Below are 15160 nucleotides of genomic sequence, written 5' to 3'. Positions count from 1 at the left end.
GGAGATATTGCTGGAGCAGGCAGCACACAGATGGTCAAGATGTGCTATAGACTATTTTAAATGTGAACAAAGAGTCTGATCCTTAAAGTCACATTTGCAAAATAAGCTGAGATCAGTAGATGTCTCTGTATGACCCTTTGTTTTCACCACAATGTTCCTACATAAAAGTAGGTTATCTTGAAACAGTTAGTCTTCAAGAATTTGTTTTGTGCATTTTCCAGTAACCAAAATAACAGCTTCAGAAGCAATTTCAGCACTGAAAGTTAGAATCGCTCTTTACACTTTTCACTTAAGTGAAAAATGTCGCCTTACAAAACCCATTGTTTTGGTAAAACTATGTAAAATGCATGTGGCATTCTACATAGCCAGTTGACAAGGCAAATATGTAACAGAGCTAAACAAGAAAAGTAGTTTTCCCTTCACCACTATTTTTTAAACTATTTTGTCCTCAAAGATAAACCAAATTTACTTACAGACACAGTCATCATCAGTACACAGGTTCTTGTTGGTAAGCTTCTCCATAAAAATTCCAGTTGTGAGAGGACACATTAATCTGAGACACAAAAGTAAAATCATCAAATAAACACTTTGTGTCACTTTTCTTTGCTGCAGCACTTGCTGAGTATATGCCAGGTCCAGCAATCCCCACCTTTTATGGAAGAGGCAGACACCTGGACAAACACACCAGGCTAATAGAAAGGGGCTATGGCAACAATCCATCCCACCAGAGGAGCTGTAGGCAGGGGGAAAACCTCAGGACCGACTCATAAAGCTGAATCTCCTCCCAAAACCACCCTGTATTAATATTTTAATCAGCAACTGTATTATTTAAACATTCTAAGCCCTCCTAGCGCTGTCCATAGCCTTAATCATACTTCAAGCAAAGTCTGAGAATGAAAATTAAGTCAGACCCTGGTAAGAAGCAAATGAAATTACCTCCTTCTTAATACTCCCGTCCTTAATTTTCACAAATGCTCCCTGACAAGCACAATCTTCTGTCGACCAAAAATCCTCAGTGGCAGAGATTCCCCTGTTCCCGCCTACAGAAAGGACCTACTGGGATGATAGCAGATGGATGCAATGTAACAACTGATTAGGGAGCTGTGCAAGGCAGTAAAAAGACTTTTCAAGTCATTAATTAAAATTCAAAATCTAAGAACTCAAGCACTGCATACTTGTACAGGCAAGACCCCTTCCACAGGGAGATGCAGTCAGAGCGAAACACAGAGGTCATTCCAGGACAGCAACCATTTCACTTTTCATTACCTAGCTGAACTCTGTTGAGGGTTTGAAGGTCCCAGACCTTCAAACAGGGCCACAGGCTGACTTAAAAGGTCCCCTTTACAACAGCACAGCAGTCAGGCTCCAAACCCTTAAAGTGAATAAAGGTGAAAAACAATGGTAGTCATGTGCACACAAACTAGTGGGAGGACAGGACAGCATAATTATTATCTATAAATTTATGACTGCAGCAGGAAAAATCCAAGGTTATGATGGAATGACTGCTCTTACAGACACATTGGAATGATTTTCATTTGCAAGTATTAGAATACTTGTGAAAACACACATACACAAAATCACCAAAAAGAATTAAAAAGTACATAAAAGGAGATAGGACGGTAATTGAAATGACTGTGAAACAGACATAATTTTGCAATGTAGTCTGGGAGCAGATGAAACTTCAATTTTCTAAGTCTTGTGCAAATAAAGGTGGCTTATGTTGCAGACACAAAACCCTACAACTTTCTAAAGTGATTTTTTTTTTCTGAAATATTTAGAACAGTTACAATTCACAATACTGTATCTGATTACTTCACTGCATCCAATGCACTTCCTGTCACACAAAACCTATAAAGTTTTTAGCAAATGAGAAAAAATAAAGTAAATCAAACCTTGAGAAACCCAGAAGCATTAGGTCATGTATTTCAGAAAAGCTTGGCTAAAAATCTGAAACTTTTATGTTTCCTCTCAGGACTTGTTTCTACTGCCAGTCACCAAGACAAAACCAAGTTGAATCGCATTACTGCCAAACTATAATCAATTTCTAACTGTACCTGGGGAGAAAAACCACTAATAATAAGCTGTATTTCCTAAGTGAAAAACAGCTGTCCCCTTGATAATGAGGTTGAATGTTGTATTTATTCTGTATTTATGCTGGCATTCAGCATCCCTGATCACACTTTTGCTCTGGAAAGAAAGCTATTTTTAGCACTCACTTCTGAGAAACAAGGCTCACCTTAAAAGCTCCTAAACTGAATAAAGCCCTGCAAGGCTAATCAATAATGAGACAGACTTGAGGAAAAAATATGGCTCAAAACCAGCATATTTATATTTTATTTTATAAAAATTAGCACTTCAACAGAAAAAGTTACTATCCGGGTGATCTGTGAAAATTTTACATGTGCCCTGGTCATTGTGGCAATTCTATTTGAGTCTTATGTTTTCTGCAGGGAACAGCAAACATGGTAGCTGACCAGAGTATCAGTGTTTTTAAAAAAAACACCTGTCCACAGAAGTCCTTTATAGGATCATATAGCTATTTCTTCGCATAAGTGATTTTCATGGCGTGAGATGGAGTGATCTTGAATCCTTGGAGAGCGTCTCGAGCAGCCCCTGCTTGGTTCTCATTTTCAAACTCCACAAATGCGATGTCATGGCGCCCTGGCACTAAGCGTACTTCTTTGAATCCGGGAAACCTTTAAAATAAAGTGAGAGTCAAAAAATACTCCTAACCTCAATAATACAGCTCTCTTCAGTAGCTTCTTATCAGAAGCATCTACTAGTGCAATAGTTATCGCTAATGGAAGATTTAAATTGAAGGGTTTTACATGTTCTATCCTTAGAACTATGTCTCAATTAAGAAATATTATGTGGAAGCAGTTTAATTAGAGCTGTACACATACAGAAGCAATCTAACTAGCTTTAAAACGGCTCCTGCTGTCCTACGGACTTTAGTGTTACAGTCACCAGCTTGAATCCAATGCAAATTGATAGCAGATAAACCACACAATCAAAACCAGCTACGAAAAAGGTCAGATTTGCTTTCTGAACCAAGTCATCAGAACCAACATCTGTAACCTTGGCAGTAAGGCTAACAGCTAAAATACCTTCAGAAGAAACTCTCATTGCTAAGAAGTGAGCTTGTTAACTGAGAAAAATCACACAGGTTACAGAAGAATTCAAAGGAGAAATAATTTCTATTCAAAACTTACTGATTAAATAACATGGACAGCATCATCTCATTTGTTTCCTCAGGCAAATTATTAAGGAAAAGGATATAGTTTGGTGGGTTATCAGGCACCTGCAACAACAGAAGATCAAAGCTCAGAAGACTATACATAGTTGCATACAGTTCCTGTGCATCTGTCTGCATGATTATTTGAACTTAGACTCACATTCCTTTAGTTTTGCTCATAGCATTCTATCTGGGCTTCACCACACCTTTATCAATATGCAGACAGAGCCCCTTCATTCTTTTACACACATATATTAATTTGGAGAGGTTCTTACTTCCACAAAAATCACAATACCATATTGTCTTAGATGTCACATTTAAACTCAACTAGTCAAGAGCTGACACTGCAGTACTCTCTGCACCCAGGTGCCACAGCAGTGGTTGCAGAGCTATTCAAAACACCTGTAAGGCAGTGGTAGAATGTATGAAGGACTCGCATCCTTCCAGAAAGCAGAGGGTAGCCAAGCCCTGTTTACCTGCAGTACAAACAAAATACTGAGTATCTCTGGGCAATCAAAACTCACAAAATTCACATGGTTTTATTACAGAGCTCAATTAAAATGTAATTAGAAACCCCTTTAGATTTAGAGCTTTAGTCTTGTAACAGATTAGCCTGCTAATATGAATTTGTAGCCACTCACCACAGACAAGGCTGAGTAGTCATCTGCTGATACTGAAATCTTCAAGTCATCAAGTAAATTATAAATCTAAAAATAAACTGGACACCCCAACTTCAAACATCTTCAAAGCAGTGCCAAATAAAAAGCCTCAGCAGAACAATCTCCTTCTACTGATGGAAATATTCTAGGTAGTGCCATTAGGAAATAAACTTCTGATGTTCAAAGGAATACCCAAACACTCAGTGCTGTGCTTTGATGCAAACTGACATGCACATATTGTGCCTGAAAATCCAGGGAGCAGGACCTTTTCCCCTGTTGATTATGTATGCAGTGGCAGTACTCAAGAAAGATGCAGGGCAGGGCAGACCAAGATATTCTTCTATGGTACTTGCTCTCCTGTAAACCCTGGCTCTTTACCACCTTCACTTCTAACATGAATCATTTAGAAGGTCACTGAGCAGACAAGATGAATGAAGTGTAGGGAGTTGTTCCTACATCTCCACACAATCCTTTGGAAAGTAAGACACTTGTGAGAAAAAGGAAGAAGTGAGCAGAGAACCCTCAAACTCCTGAAATAAGGCTTTTAGGCAGATATTTTGGCATCCCATGTTGTCCTCCTTTTCTTTATCTGCTGCCAGAAAAAAGTAAGCTAAAGGGAACCTATGAGCAATGGAAAAAAAAAATTAAGAATCCTTCAACTGATACTAAGCACAGTCCAAATTTAAGAATCCACTATGATTTTGTAATTGTGCTGTTTTCTGTATAGTAATAAGAAACTGCAGATTTTCATTTCCCGTCTACCAGATATAGTAAAAAAGGGATTTGTTTTGCTTGTTTACTGTCATGTAGCTGTTAGACAAATATCTCATAGGACAAAAATAAAGCTGTAAAATAAATCCTCACATTTCCATGCGTAACAAACTAATATTCATAGAGAATAATTATAAACATTAGTGCTTTTAGTGATAAAAATAAAAAGCATTACCTGATTCTGTGGTGTAGTCCCTGAGGCACTGGCTGAATTCTGTGTTGCTCCCTAGCAAGTAAGTACAAAATAGTTTTACAAAGGTGTTCCATTAGAAATAAACAAGCACATATCACCAATTCAAGACATATGTTAAAGGTTTTTTTTGAGCTGCAATCCAAGAACATTTGGGTGCCTATGAGATACTTCTCAAAGGGAACAGATCCTGTGAATTTTGCTTGGCTCCAAAACCAGGCAATCAAAAGAAATAACATCAGTACCACCTGATCAATCTAATGGCTGACTCAAGTATTTCTCCACATTACAGAATTTTATTTAGTAGACAGGGAGAAAGTAGTTTTGAAAATGAAGGCCTAGACAAGTATCCTGGTTTCACCTGGGATAGAATTAATTTTCTTCTTAGTACAGTGTGGTTTGAATTTAATATGAGAGTAGCACTGATAACGAACTGATGTTTTGGTTGTTGATAACGAGTGATTGTTTGTATCAAGGACTTTCCAGTTTCACATGCTCTGCTAGCGAGTAGGCGCACAAGAAGCCAGGAGGGAGCCAGGAAAGCTGACCAAAACTGTCCAAAGGCACATTCCATAGTACAGAATATCATGTCCAATATATAAACTCGGGGGATCTGGTCAGGTTTTTTGATGTTTTCTGCTATACTCCAGCACAAAAGCTACTAAATGTTGTTACTTTAGGCAAACCAACCCTTAGTGGAGATAAATTCCAACCTAATTCCTGTTAATCTAACGTGGAACATGTAATATCTAACATAAATGAATTCTCTTCTTCTCATTTACTATTCTTCTGTCCTTATTAGGCAACATGGAATTAAAACACTGAAGAGAAGAGCTGGTTGAGCACTTGAAGCCAGTACTAAAGATAAGCCCATTCTCCTTTTTTTTGGCTAGTTTCTACTTTGGTTTGTTGTACGTTTGCCCTCCATCTTTATTTTCATCTGATAATAGCAAAGGAGGATAAAAAAAGGAACAGCAAGGCTACATAACCAGCTCCCTCTCCTTCAACTTCTAGTAAATGCTCAAGAGCTCTAGATAACCCACAGACCCCAATTTAGGGAGTTGAAAAGAAACAAAAGACAATATCAAGTCTTAAAAGAATTATTTAGAATAGCTTTTGTGTAGGTTTTTTTTTTTTAATGGAATTTTTTCTCTTGTTTGCTTGGTTTGTTTGTTTGTCTGTTTGGGGTTTTGTGTTTTGTTTGGTTTTTTTTTTTCTGAACAGAGAAGCAGCTTACCTGGATAACCTTTTTATTTGGTGCATTTGCTGACTGTTCCAGAGTTTTAGCTTTTTTCTTTTCCTTTCTTTTTTCCTTATCAGCAAAAGTCCCGCGCATTTTAGAAATGATATCGGAGTCTGTTTTTGCATACTGAATACGCTTTTTAAAAGAAAAACAGAGTATATTCTACAGTTAATAATACAGAACATTTTGCACCACTTACATTAACTGTGTGTTTACCCTTTTTTTTTGCAGAAACTTTTTATTCTAGTAACATTGTTAAAAAGTGTAGGTACACTTAGAAAGTAACCAATTCTCATAGTTTTTTTCTGAACACAATTACAGAAGTCTAAGAAAAAACCCGAATATACAAATTACTAATTTTAGCTCATTGAAATCAGAACTCTATTTTATCTAACAACAACTTTTTAACATCTGTCAAGGTAGCACCTACAGAGAGATACAGTTGAGCTACACAGAGAACAACTGAGAAAATCGGCACTAGCTTCTATTAAAACTGTGAGTTTTCAGTCCCATTTTAAAGGAAGTTAAATTTTAAAGTGATTTCTCAGATTTCTGCAGAAACGTAAATTCAGCAAAAACCAAAACTTCTTAAACAGAAAAGGCAAGTATTCACCTTAATCCCAACAGGATTGCATAAATGCTGCTGTTCTTTTGACAAAGGCCTCCTACAGCTGAAGGTTAAGCAGATGCAGGTATAACTATACCAGTGTGCAACATTATTATTTATGCATACAATCTTATTGTTTTTCCTATCAGAGACTACCTCAATACAAAACTACACAACAGCTTAAGATTTTTTTAATGCTTTTGTTTAGCGCTTAGAGTATACATGCTGCAGGCAATGTTCAAAGATGGAAGTACATTTGAAAGCTTATGAAGCCTCAATCCTTTTATTTCTTATTGAGTTCTACTGAGCACAAAACTCCTTAAGGATAAATGGCAGAACGAGTTTGCAAAATTCTGTGTTAAGGATTTAATTAGAGAATCTGAAGGTGGTAAGGCAAATAAATAGCTTGCGGCTCAGCAGCACAACTGCTCTAAGCCATAAGCTGAGAACCAGTAGAATTGTACCCATCTATTGCTGAAGTCATGGGCCATTTGCATGTATTGTTACACCTTACCAACAGCCGCAGAATTAAGAGGTGCTTAATTGTCCAAGCAGGCAAGAACAAAGCAGGTCAACTGTGCTGCTCTGCATAACACGAAGCACATTACTAAATCATGTTCTATCAACCAGCACTGTATTTACTGAAGTACTGAACTTTACCAAAGTTATTCTGAAGTACAGCTACTTGGTTTGGTGATCTACTGTCAAGCAGAACTAGCCATCAATTTAAAAATGAAAAAATCAGTGGTCACATCTGGAAAGCAAACGGGAGATCTTCACCCTTCTCACTGTTACCTCAAAAAGGAAGCATCACATTCTAGCTATACATTACCAATCTAACAGTAGTTAATGTTACTCTACATAAAGTAATTGAAAACTAATCTAATTTCAATAATATTTCAGAATTCATTTAATTGGTTCAATGGAAGACATGATGAGTAAAATGAAAGTATTTAAGATCTTAAAAACTTTAATCCAGCATAGAAAAACAAAAAGTCCCCCATGTTAAGTTCAAAGTGTGTGTGTTGTAACTGCAGTCTCTTCAGCATCCCTCCAGCTTGCACAAATGTAGATACTCATCAGGATGTGACCGGAGTAATCCTTTGGTAACAACTACATAGGAGAGGTCATTCCCAAGGTGCAAGTACCAAAAACACTGTATCACACCATCAGGGTATTTTTCTTCTTTACAAAGGTAACAAAATAGCTTACCATTGGTTTCCCATAAAACGGAAAGCCTTGTAGCTGTCTCAAAGCATTGGTAGATGATCCAAGTTCTTTAAATATAACAAATGCCTGTCCTCTCATCTTCATAGTTTTTAAAGCCACAATGTCGACCACATGACCAAACTGCGAGAACAACGCATACAGGGACCTCTTCAGCTCTGGGGACCAAGGGAGAAAACAGATTATAACAGGTTATATGCAAACTTCTACTGAGTCTGCTGTCCTATGGGAACAATGTTTTTTAGAAGCTTTAGCTCACACAGCAAGCACATGAGTTTGTCAAAACTGTTACATCATTACAAGTTTATTTGTCCGTGTTTTGTAAACTGGTGTGCAACATTCGGCTTCATACCTCAAGGATTCAGGTAGTGAAGAAGTTGTAATGCCATCCATTCTACCATTCCAAGGGAATCACAATTACATAAAGGTATGTAAAAACGTATTTTCATACAGGTATATGCACACACAAGTATGATGCGTGACAGCCATCTTGGACTGATCAGAAAATCAAAACTGAAACAAGCAGCAGTAAAGAGATATGATGCAAAACAAGAATGCAGCAAAATAGGCTAAAAGGCTAAAAAAAGTTGGAAATTTTGGTTGTAACCATTTAATCAATTTTCTCACCCATATTCTGGATCCAAATTATTATTTTTGTATGAGACTACTGCAGCTTATGGCTGCATTGGATTATTTTAATTATCTACCATTACCTGAATACATGCCAAATTAAACCTTAGTACTATCCAAATCAAGCTAAATAAATAATAGGTACTGTGTAATCATTCTAACACAAAACCCTTACATTTTAACTATTTTAGCAATATAAGAATGCTGTCTCTTCTTTATTGATATTGAGACTTGGTAATATCAGTCCACTGTCATTTTCTCCACCTGCTCCTGACTAACTATATTAACTATATGGTTTTTTTATTAAAAAAAGGTGTTCTATCAAAACACTTTCCCTAAAAATTACTTTAAGACCTGTATTAAAACAGAAAGTAATTTGTAATCTTAACAGGTAGTTTAACACCCTACGAGATTTAACAAGACCAAGTGCAAGGTGCTAAACCTGGGTCAGTGCAACCCCCAGCATCAACCCAGGCTGATGGACAGGGGATGGAGAGCAGCACTGAGAAAGACTTGGGGTGATGGTGGAGAAGGGGCTGGACATGCGTACTCACAGCCCAGAAACCAACCATGTCCTGGGCTGCATCCAAAGCGGAGTGGGCAGCACCCGGTGAGAGAAGGGATTCTGCCCCGTTCAGGTGAGACCCCACCTGCAGAGCTGCATCCAGATCTGGGGTGCGCAGCACAGGAAGGACATGGAGCTTGTGGGTGCAAGGCCAGGAGACCACCGAGTTGATTAGAGGGATGGAGCACCTCTCCTATGAGGAAAGGCTGAGAGTTTTGGGGTTGTTCAGCCTGGAAAAGAGAAGGCTTAGGAGTGATCTTTGGCCTTCCAGTACCTGAAGGGAGCCTACAAGATGGAGAAGGACTATATACAAGGGCTTGGAGCGACAGCACAAGGGGTAATGACTTCAAACTGAGAGGAGGCTGAGATGTAATATTGGGAAAATATCCTTTACTGTCGGGGTGGTGAGGCACTGGAACAGACTTCCCAGAGAGGCTGTGGACTCCCCATCGCTAAAAGCGTTCAAGACTGGGCTGGCTGTAGGGAGATCTCAGCAACCTGATCTAGTGGGAGGTGAATTTGTTTGCTTTAGCTACTGTTTCATTACAAGAAAGCGTTTGCCCAGAGCTTGGATAATGATCTCCTGCTCAGCACTTCAGAGACCTCCGGGAGCTCCTAAAAGCCCCTTTGTAAGACAAGTGCCGTGTGCAAGTGAATGACCAGGCTTCACTGGACAACCAGAAGCGATCGGCAGCCATTCGTACCTTCCTTCTTGATCTTGTCATTGATATTGTTGATGTAGATGGTGTGGTTCGGCCTGATGTCCATTCTCGGCGGCACCCGCGAACTGCCTGCGGGCAGAGCACACAGGAGAGGCGTTAGCGAACCCCCGGCCGCGACAGCTGCCAACGCCGGCGACACTTCACAACCCCGAGCAGCGGCACCGCGAGTGGGGGGCGGCTTGTCTGTCTACATGTCTGCCCGCCCGCAGGCCACACACCCGCCCCGCTCCGGCCCTTTCCGGGAGGAAGAGGGCTGCGACGGCAGGACAGGAACTCCAGAGAAGAAGCCCCGAGCTAGCCCCTTCTTGCTCTCACCTGGATCTCAGATCCTGGACCCCGGGTCCCAGAGCCCCTCACCACCCCTCACCTCCCCTCCCCTGTCCGGCCTCCGCTCTCGATGGCGGCCTACGCTTCCCGCCCTGCCGGGACGCAGCGCAGGCAGCAAAGCCACTCCCAGAGCAGTCGATGCGCCGAATGCCGATAGCGCCGATGGGGAGGGGCGGGTACGCGCGGCCCGAGAGCGGCGGGATGAAAGTGTTGTACGGGAAAAACGCCAATCGCTTGTTTTTAAAATTTTAAAAAATTTTAAAAAGTTTAGTAGTAATAAAATGCTTATAAAAATAGTAATACAATTAGAGTAATAATAATTTGGACAATTTGAACTGGAACAATATGAGACAATAGAGACAATGAGTTACGGACGTCCGGGTACGTTTTTCTGGGCAGCGCAAGCCCGAAAAAGGACGCACGTTAACAGAGGATTAACCCTTAAAAACAATAGCTTGTTGCATATTCATGCACCTCATACATGATGCATAAATTCCACTCAAATACAGGATTCTCTCTGGTCGTCGTCAACTTCTTCCTCATAAGCCAAACGGCATCATCCTCTGCTGCGAGGCGGGAAGAAGTTAGTTTCTTTTGATAGTGGAGCAATAAATTCCCTTTCTCTGAAAGATTTAAGTGTCCCGTGACTGTGTCCTGGGGTGACGTTACGATGCTTGTATATCCCCATTCATCTGTTCTGTGCCTTTAAGACCGGCTCTGAAGAGTGGAAGTTTTGTTTGGGGTTCTCTTATCAGGGACACAGAGACAAGCGGTACACAAGGCTGTTTTTTCACTTCCAGCTTCAGCTTGCTGCTTTTGCTTGCTCTCTTTTTCTGCTCTTGCTTCTGCTCTGCTTTCGCCTCTGCTTATTAGCTAGTTTAGCTAAACAGTCCACATTGCTTCCTGGACTGTTTCTCCTCTCCTGTTTCTGTGACCATCTCGAACCTGCTCCGGACCGGGACCCGGGAACACCGAAGGTTCGACTGCAGCAGCTGGCCCAGCGCCGGAGGGACTGAGAACAGAGCAACCACCCCCGAAAGAGACTTTCTGATTTTGCCATCTTTCTCAAAGCGGTGTCATTGGGTATTGTTCATTTTGTGTGCTGGGGGATGCTGGGCCAGTCAAATAAACAGGTTCTTTCCTCCTCTCTCCGAGGAATTTTTTCCCGAACCGGTTAGGGGGAGGGGCCGTGTGGGTTTTGCTTTCTGGAGGGGCCCTCCTTTGCAGATTCTTTAACAAATTTGCCCTAAACCAGGACAGACTGCTATCTCAGTGCGAGTCCTTTCTTCGGAAAAAAAGTATCCTACATAGAATAGTTTCTATTTTAACATTTTGTTATAACCTAAAACTATGTTTATCACACTACTTCAAAGAATTAATACAGCATTCCTTTCTAACACCACACATATAATATTCATTTTATATGTGAAAAACGCCAATCACTTGTTTTTAAAATTTTTAAAAGTTTAATAGCAATAAAATAGTTATAAAAATAGTAACACAATTAGAGTAATAAGAACTTGGACAAATTGAATTAAGACAATATGAGACAATAAAAACAAAGAGTTACGGACGTCCGGGTACCTTTTTCTGGGCATCACGAGCCCGGAAAAAGGACACCCGTTAACAAAGGATTAACCCTTAAGAACAATAGCCTGTTGCATATTCATACACTTCATACATGATGCATAAATTCCATTCAAACACAGGATTCTGTCTGGTCAGTGTCAACATCTTCCTTCTGATCCTAACAGCGCCTCCAAGCTGGGAAGAAGTTTGTTTCTTCTGATAAGAAGGCAATAAATTCCCTTTCTCTGAAAGATCTAGGTGTCCTGTGGCTGCTATCTCGCTGCAAGCCCTTTCTGTTAAACAAAGCATCCTACATAGCATCATTTCTATTTTAACAATTTTTATAACCTAAAACTATATTTAACACAGTACTTAAGAAAATTAATACAGCATTATTTTCTAACACAACACATATAATATTCATTTTAATATTTGCGAAAATCCAATCATAAAATACATGCATTTTTCACAATCTCCACTCTTATTCTTTGTAAATCATTTGGCTTGAGCAATATTTTTTTATCTACTTGCATCTTCTGGACTATGCTGGCAAAATAAAACAGGGGATTACACAAGTAAGTAATATAAAAACAGTTGTAACACAAAATGAAAAGATCTTAATTTCTTCTAATACATCACCCCACCAGCTAGATTTTAACATTGTTTTCTAATTTATGGACTGGCACCTGGGTTATTATATGCATATATATTTTTCTTCTTTGATTTCTTTTGCTTTTGCTAAAATGACATTTCATTGGTCATTCAGTGGTCATCAACTTTCAACAATCTGATATATTGAACTTTCTACAAACACCCCCTTCTTTGGCCAATAAATAGTCTAAAGCCAACCTATTCTGATATCCTACAGTTTTTGTTTGGCTTAGCTGACTTAATATTAACTCTAATGCCTGGGCAGCCTTATTTGCTACCATTTCTGTAACTGCCTGGAGTCTTGTAATACAATTCAACAGATAATTTGGAGTCAATACAGAGGTAGATTGCTGTGCTGGTTTTAGCTTTTCGTTTATTATTTGTTTTTTACGAAATCTTGAACCGTATCTTCAAGATTGAATTTAAAACAAATCCATCTCTCTCCTTTTGGACATTCAGTTCTAAATCTATTACCACTTATTCTTAAGTTTCTTGTAATCTAATAATTTACTCTATTTTGCCTACAAGTTCTAAATTTGGATGGGTTATAACAGTGGCTGTTGACATAGGTGTGTGTAATAAAAGAGGAACTTAGGTTTCATTCTATATGATGCTTTATGTAGCATTTGTGACACGATCTTGCTGGTATCCCGAAAGGGAAAACACAACAAATGAGTGCCAGAAACAGGAATAATAGAGGTCCAGTATGGCTTATACTCCCACCTCCCATGCCTGTGAGGTTGCAACCCACAGCAGGTTTATTTGATCTTCTCGGTGGCGAAATACAGAGGCCAATCTGGTCTTGCCCTCTATTTTCTTGTCACTTTCTCTTAACTAATTTCTAGGCAAATTGTTTTTGACACTCTTTAACTGTGGTCTCTTAGTGTTCCTCAGGTATCTCTCATTCAACAGGCACTAATAATTCCCATCCACAAAACCAAGTCAGTACTTTTACACTTTTTGCAATAAGAGCATAAATTTTGCAAATCACAACACTAATTACTCTCACAATTTAAGCATTTACTTATAACCCAGCTAGCATGTCCAGTATTGGAATGCATCAAATAAATTTTACTAATGGAAATGGCAATTCCCCTTCTCCCTTGTGCAATTCTCAGGCTAAGGTCAGAATACAAAACAAACTAGTCTTGATCTTTCTATCTGAAGTTTTCCTCCCCCAAGGAGATGTTTTGTTCAGGCAGTGCTCGAAACCAGTGATATAAGCATTATCTTATTTCTTAATTCAGTGTTATTCTTTGTACATTTCTTGGATCATCTGGGTTTTCTCAAACTATTACCACTCAGTCCTCATTGGAAAGTCAGTTCGGCATCACCCGGTTTAAAGGTGATAGTCCATTCCTCAGGTTTCTTCACAAGTCCTTTGATTCTGCTGGCATGAATCCACCCTCTTTCCATGATTCTGATCGTTGCTTCAGTAGTACCTGGAAGGGACTTCTTAATAGCATAGTAATAAAAGAAAGATAATACTGCATTAACTGTTATAGGTTAGTTGCGGTGGGGAATGAATCACCGACTAAGAAGTCCAAATAACATGAAATTTATTAATTGATAGAGCAAGCGATAATAGGCAAAGTCAGCGCCCCGGGCGCGCTGGGCGACAGGAGGTTCTCCGCTCTAACACCGCCGCACTCTCCTGATTTTCCGTGGAGTTCTTATACAGTCCTTCTTCCGGGTTGATGTGTAGTATTCTGCGTATTCTTCTTTTGTGTTTAGGTGGTCATAGTCCACCTCCCGGGGTCTGAAGATGAAGGTTAGTAATTTTCCTTTGTCCGATTCCTGGAATTTTTAGGTTCAATCTGCTGAGTTCCTGGAATCCTAGGTTTACTGAGCGGATAAGCTGATACTGTGTTATCAATCATAGCAACCCCCCCACCCATATTAACAGTTTACTAAACAGATAAACAAATGTTTGTGAAACCTATTGTCTTTTGGTTTCATCTTCCTTATCCTTTAAAGTCTGGAAATTTACTTAAACAAACTGGAGGTGTTGCAACAGTCTTACTGGAATTACTTTGTCAGCTTTGATGAACAAACTTAAAGTTTTAACCCATTACATTAACTTTTACTATTCGCTTTCCTTCTAAACTTTCTGGGTTTAGCTAAAAGCTTTCTCTACAGCCGCCTCTTCTTCTTCAGGAAAAAACCTTCTCGTTAGCAGCAAACAAAACACACAAAAGAAAAAACCAAAAAACTTCTTACTTAAGAAAAACAAACCGCTTTGTGAGGTTTGGAGAGTCAGCAGTCTCTGCTTTGATTTTATCTTTTAGTGCTGGCCCCCTCCCGCTCTTTTCACAGCCCTGCTGTCATTGCCGTCCTTCCCTCCGGCGCTGGCCGGAGCAGGGGAGAACAGCCACGGGCATGGGGACCCTGGGGGCTGCCTTGGGTTCGTTTTGCCCTCTCTCTCTCTTCTCTCTCTTTCTCTTTCCTTCTCTCTCTCGGCCCACTTACCGGGCCGACGCTGCCATCCTGGACTCGGGACCCCGTCAGTCTGGGAGCCCCCCCGGCAGTTCCGCCACGGAGCCAGCCCGCTCCTGGCCGGCAAACCTGTGTCCTCTGCTGCCAGCACCACCGCCGGGACACCTCTGTGGATCGGTCCCTGCCGCAGCCCCCGAGACCCCGCCGCTCGTAAGGAGCAGTCAGACACCTCTCAGCCTTGACAACCCCAAACTTGGTATCCCCAGGTGCTCCTGACATTCTTTTTCTTTCTCTAGTCAACTTAGCCTCTTTTCCTTTCAAGCAGGGC

General features: G+C 40.1%; 1 protein-coding gene across 2 annotated transcripts; it reads right to left on the bottom strand.

The window, feature by feature from the left end:
- Positions 1-2305: 2305 nt before the first annotated feature.
- On the bottom strand, positions 2306-10350 carry SNRPB2 (small nuclear ribonucleoprotein polypeptide B2). 2 transcript variants are annotated; one of them, XM_005497166.4, is made up of 7 exons: positions 10217-10350; positions 9832-9918; positions 7918-8090; positions 6093-6233; positions 4841-4891; positions 3213-3301; positions 2306-2696 (listed from the first exon to the last, which is right to left on the bottom strand). In XM_005497166.4, the coding sequence occupies exons 2-7, from the start codon at positions 9893-9895 to the stop codon at positions 2537-2539; spliced, it is 678 nt and encodes a 225-aa protein (XP_005497223.1). In that variant the 5' UTR covers positions 9896-9918; positions 10217-10350; the 3' UTR covers positions 2306-2536. The 2 variants fall into 2 exon arrangements, with proteins under 2 accessions (XP_005497223.1, XP_005497222.1); XM_005497165.4 differs by having other exon boundaries at positions 10165-10320.
- Between the last annotated feature and the right edge of the window lie 4810 nt (positions 10351-15160).

This window comes from Zonotrichia albicollis, chromosome 3, assembly GCF_047830755.1.
Source record: "Zonotrichia albicollis isolate bZonAlb1 chromosome 3, bZonAlb1.hap1, whole genome shotgun sequence".
Lineage (NCBI taxonomy): Eukaryota > Metazoa > Chordata > Aves > Passeriformes > Passerellidae > Zonotrichia > Zonotrichia albicollis.
The sequence above is the reverse complement of the archived record's forward strand: the minus strand, read 5'-3'. Positions and strand labels throughout refer to the sequence as shown.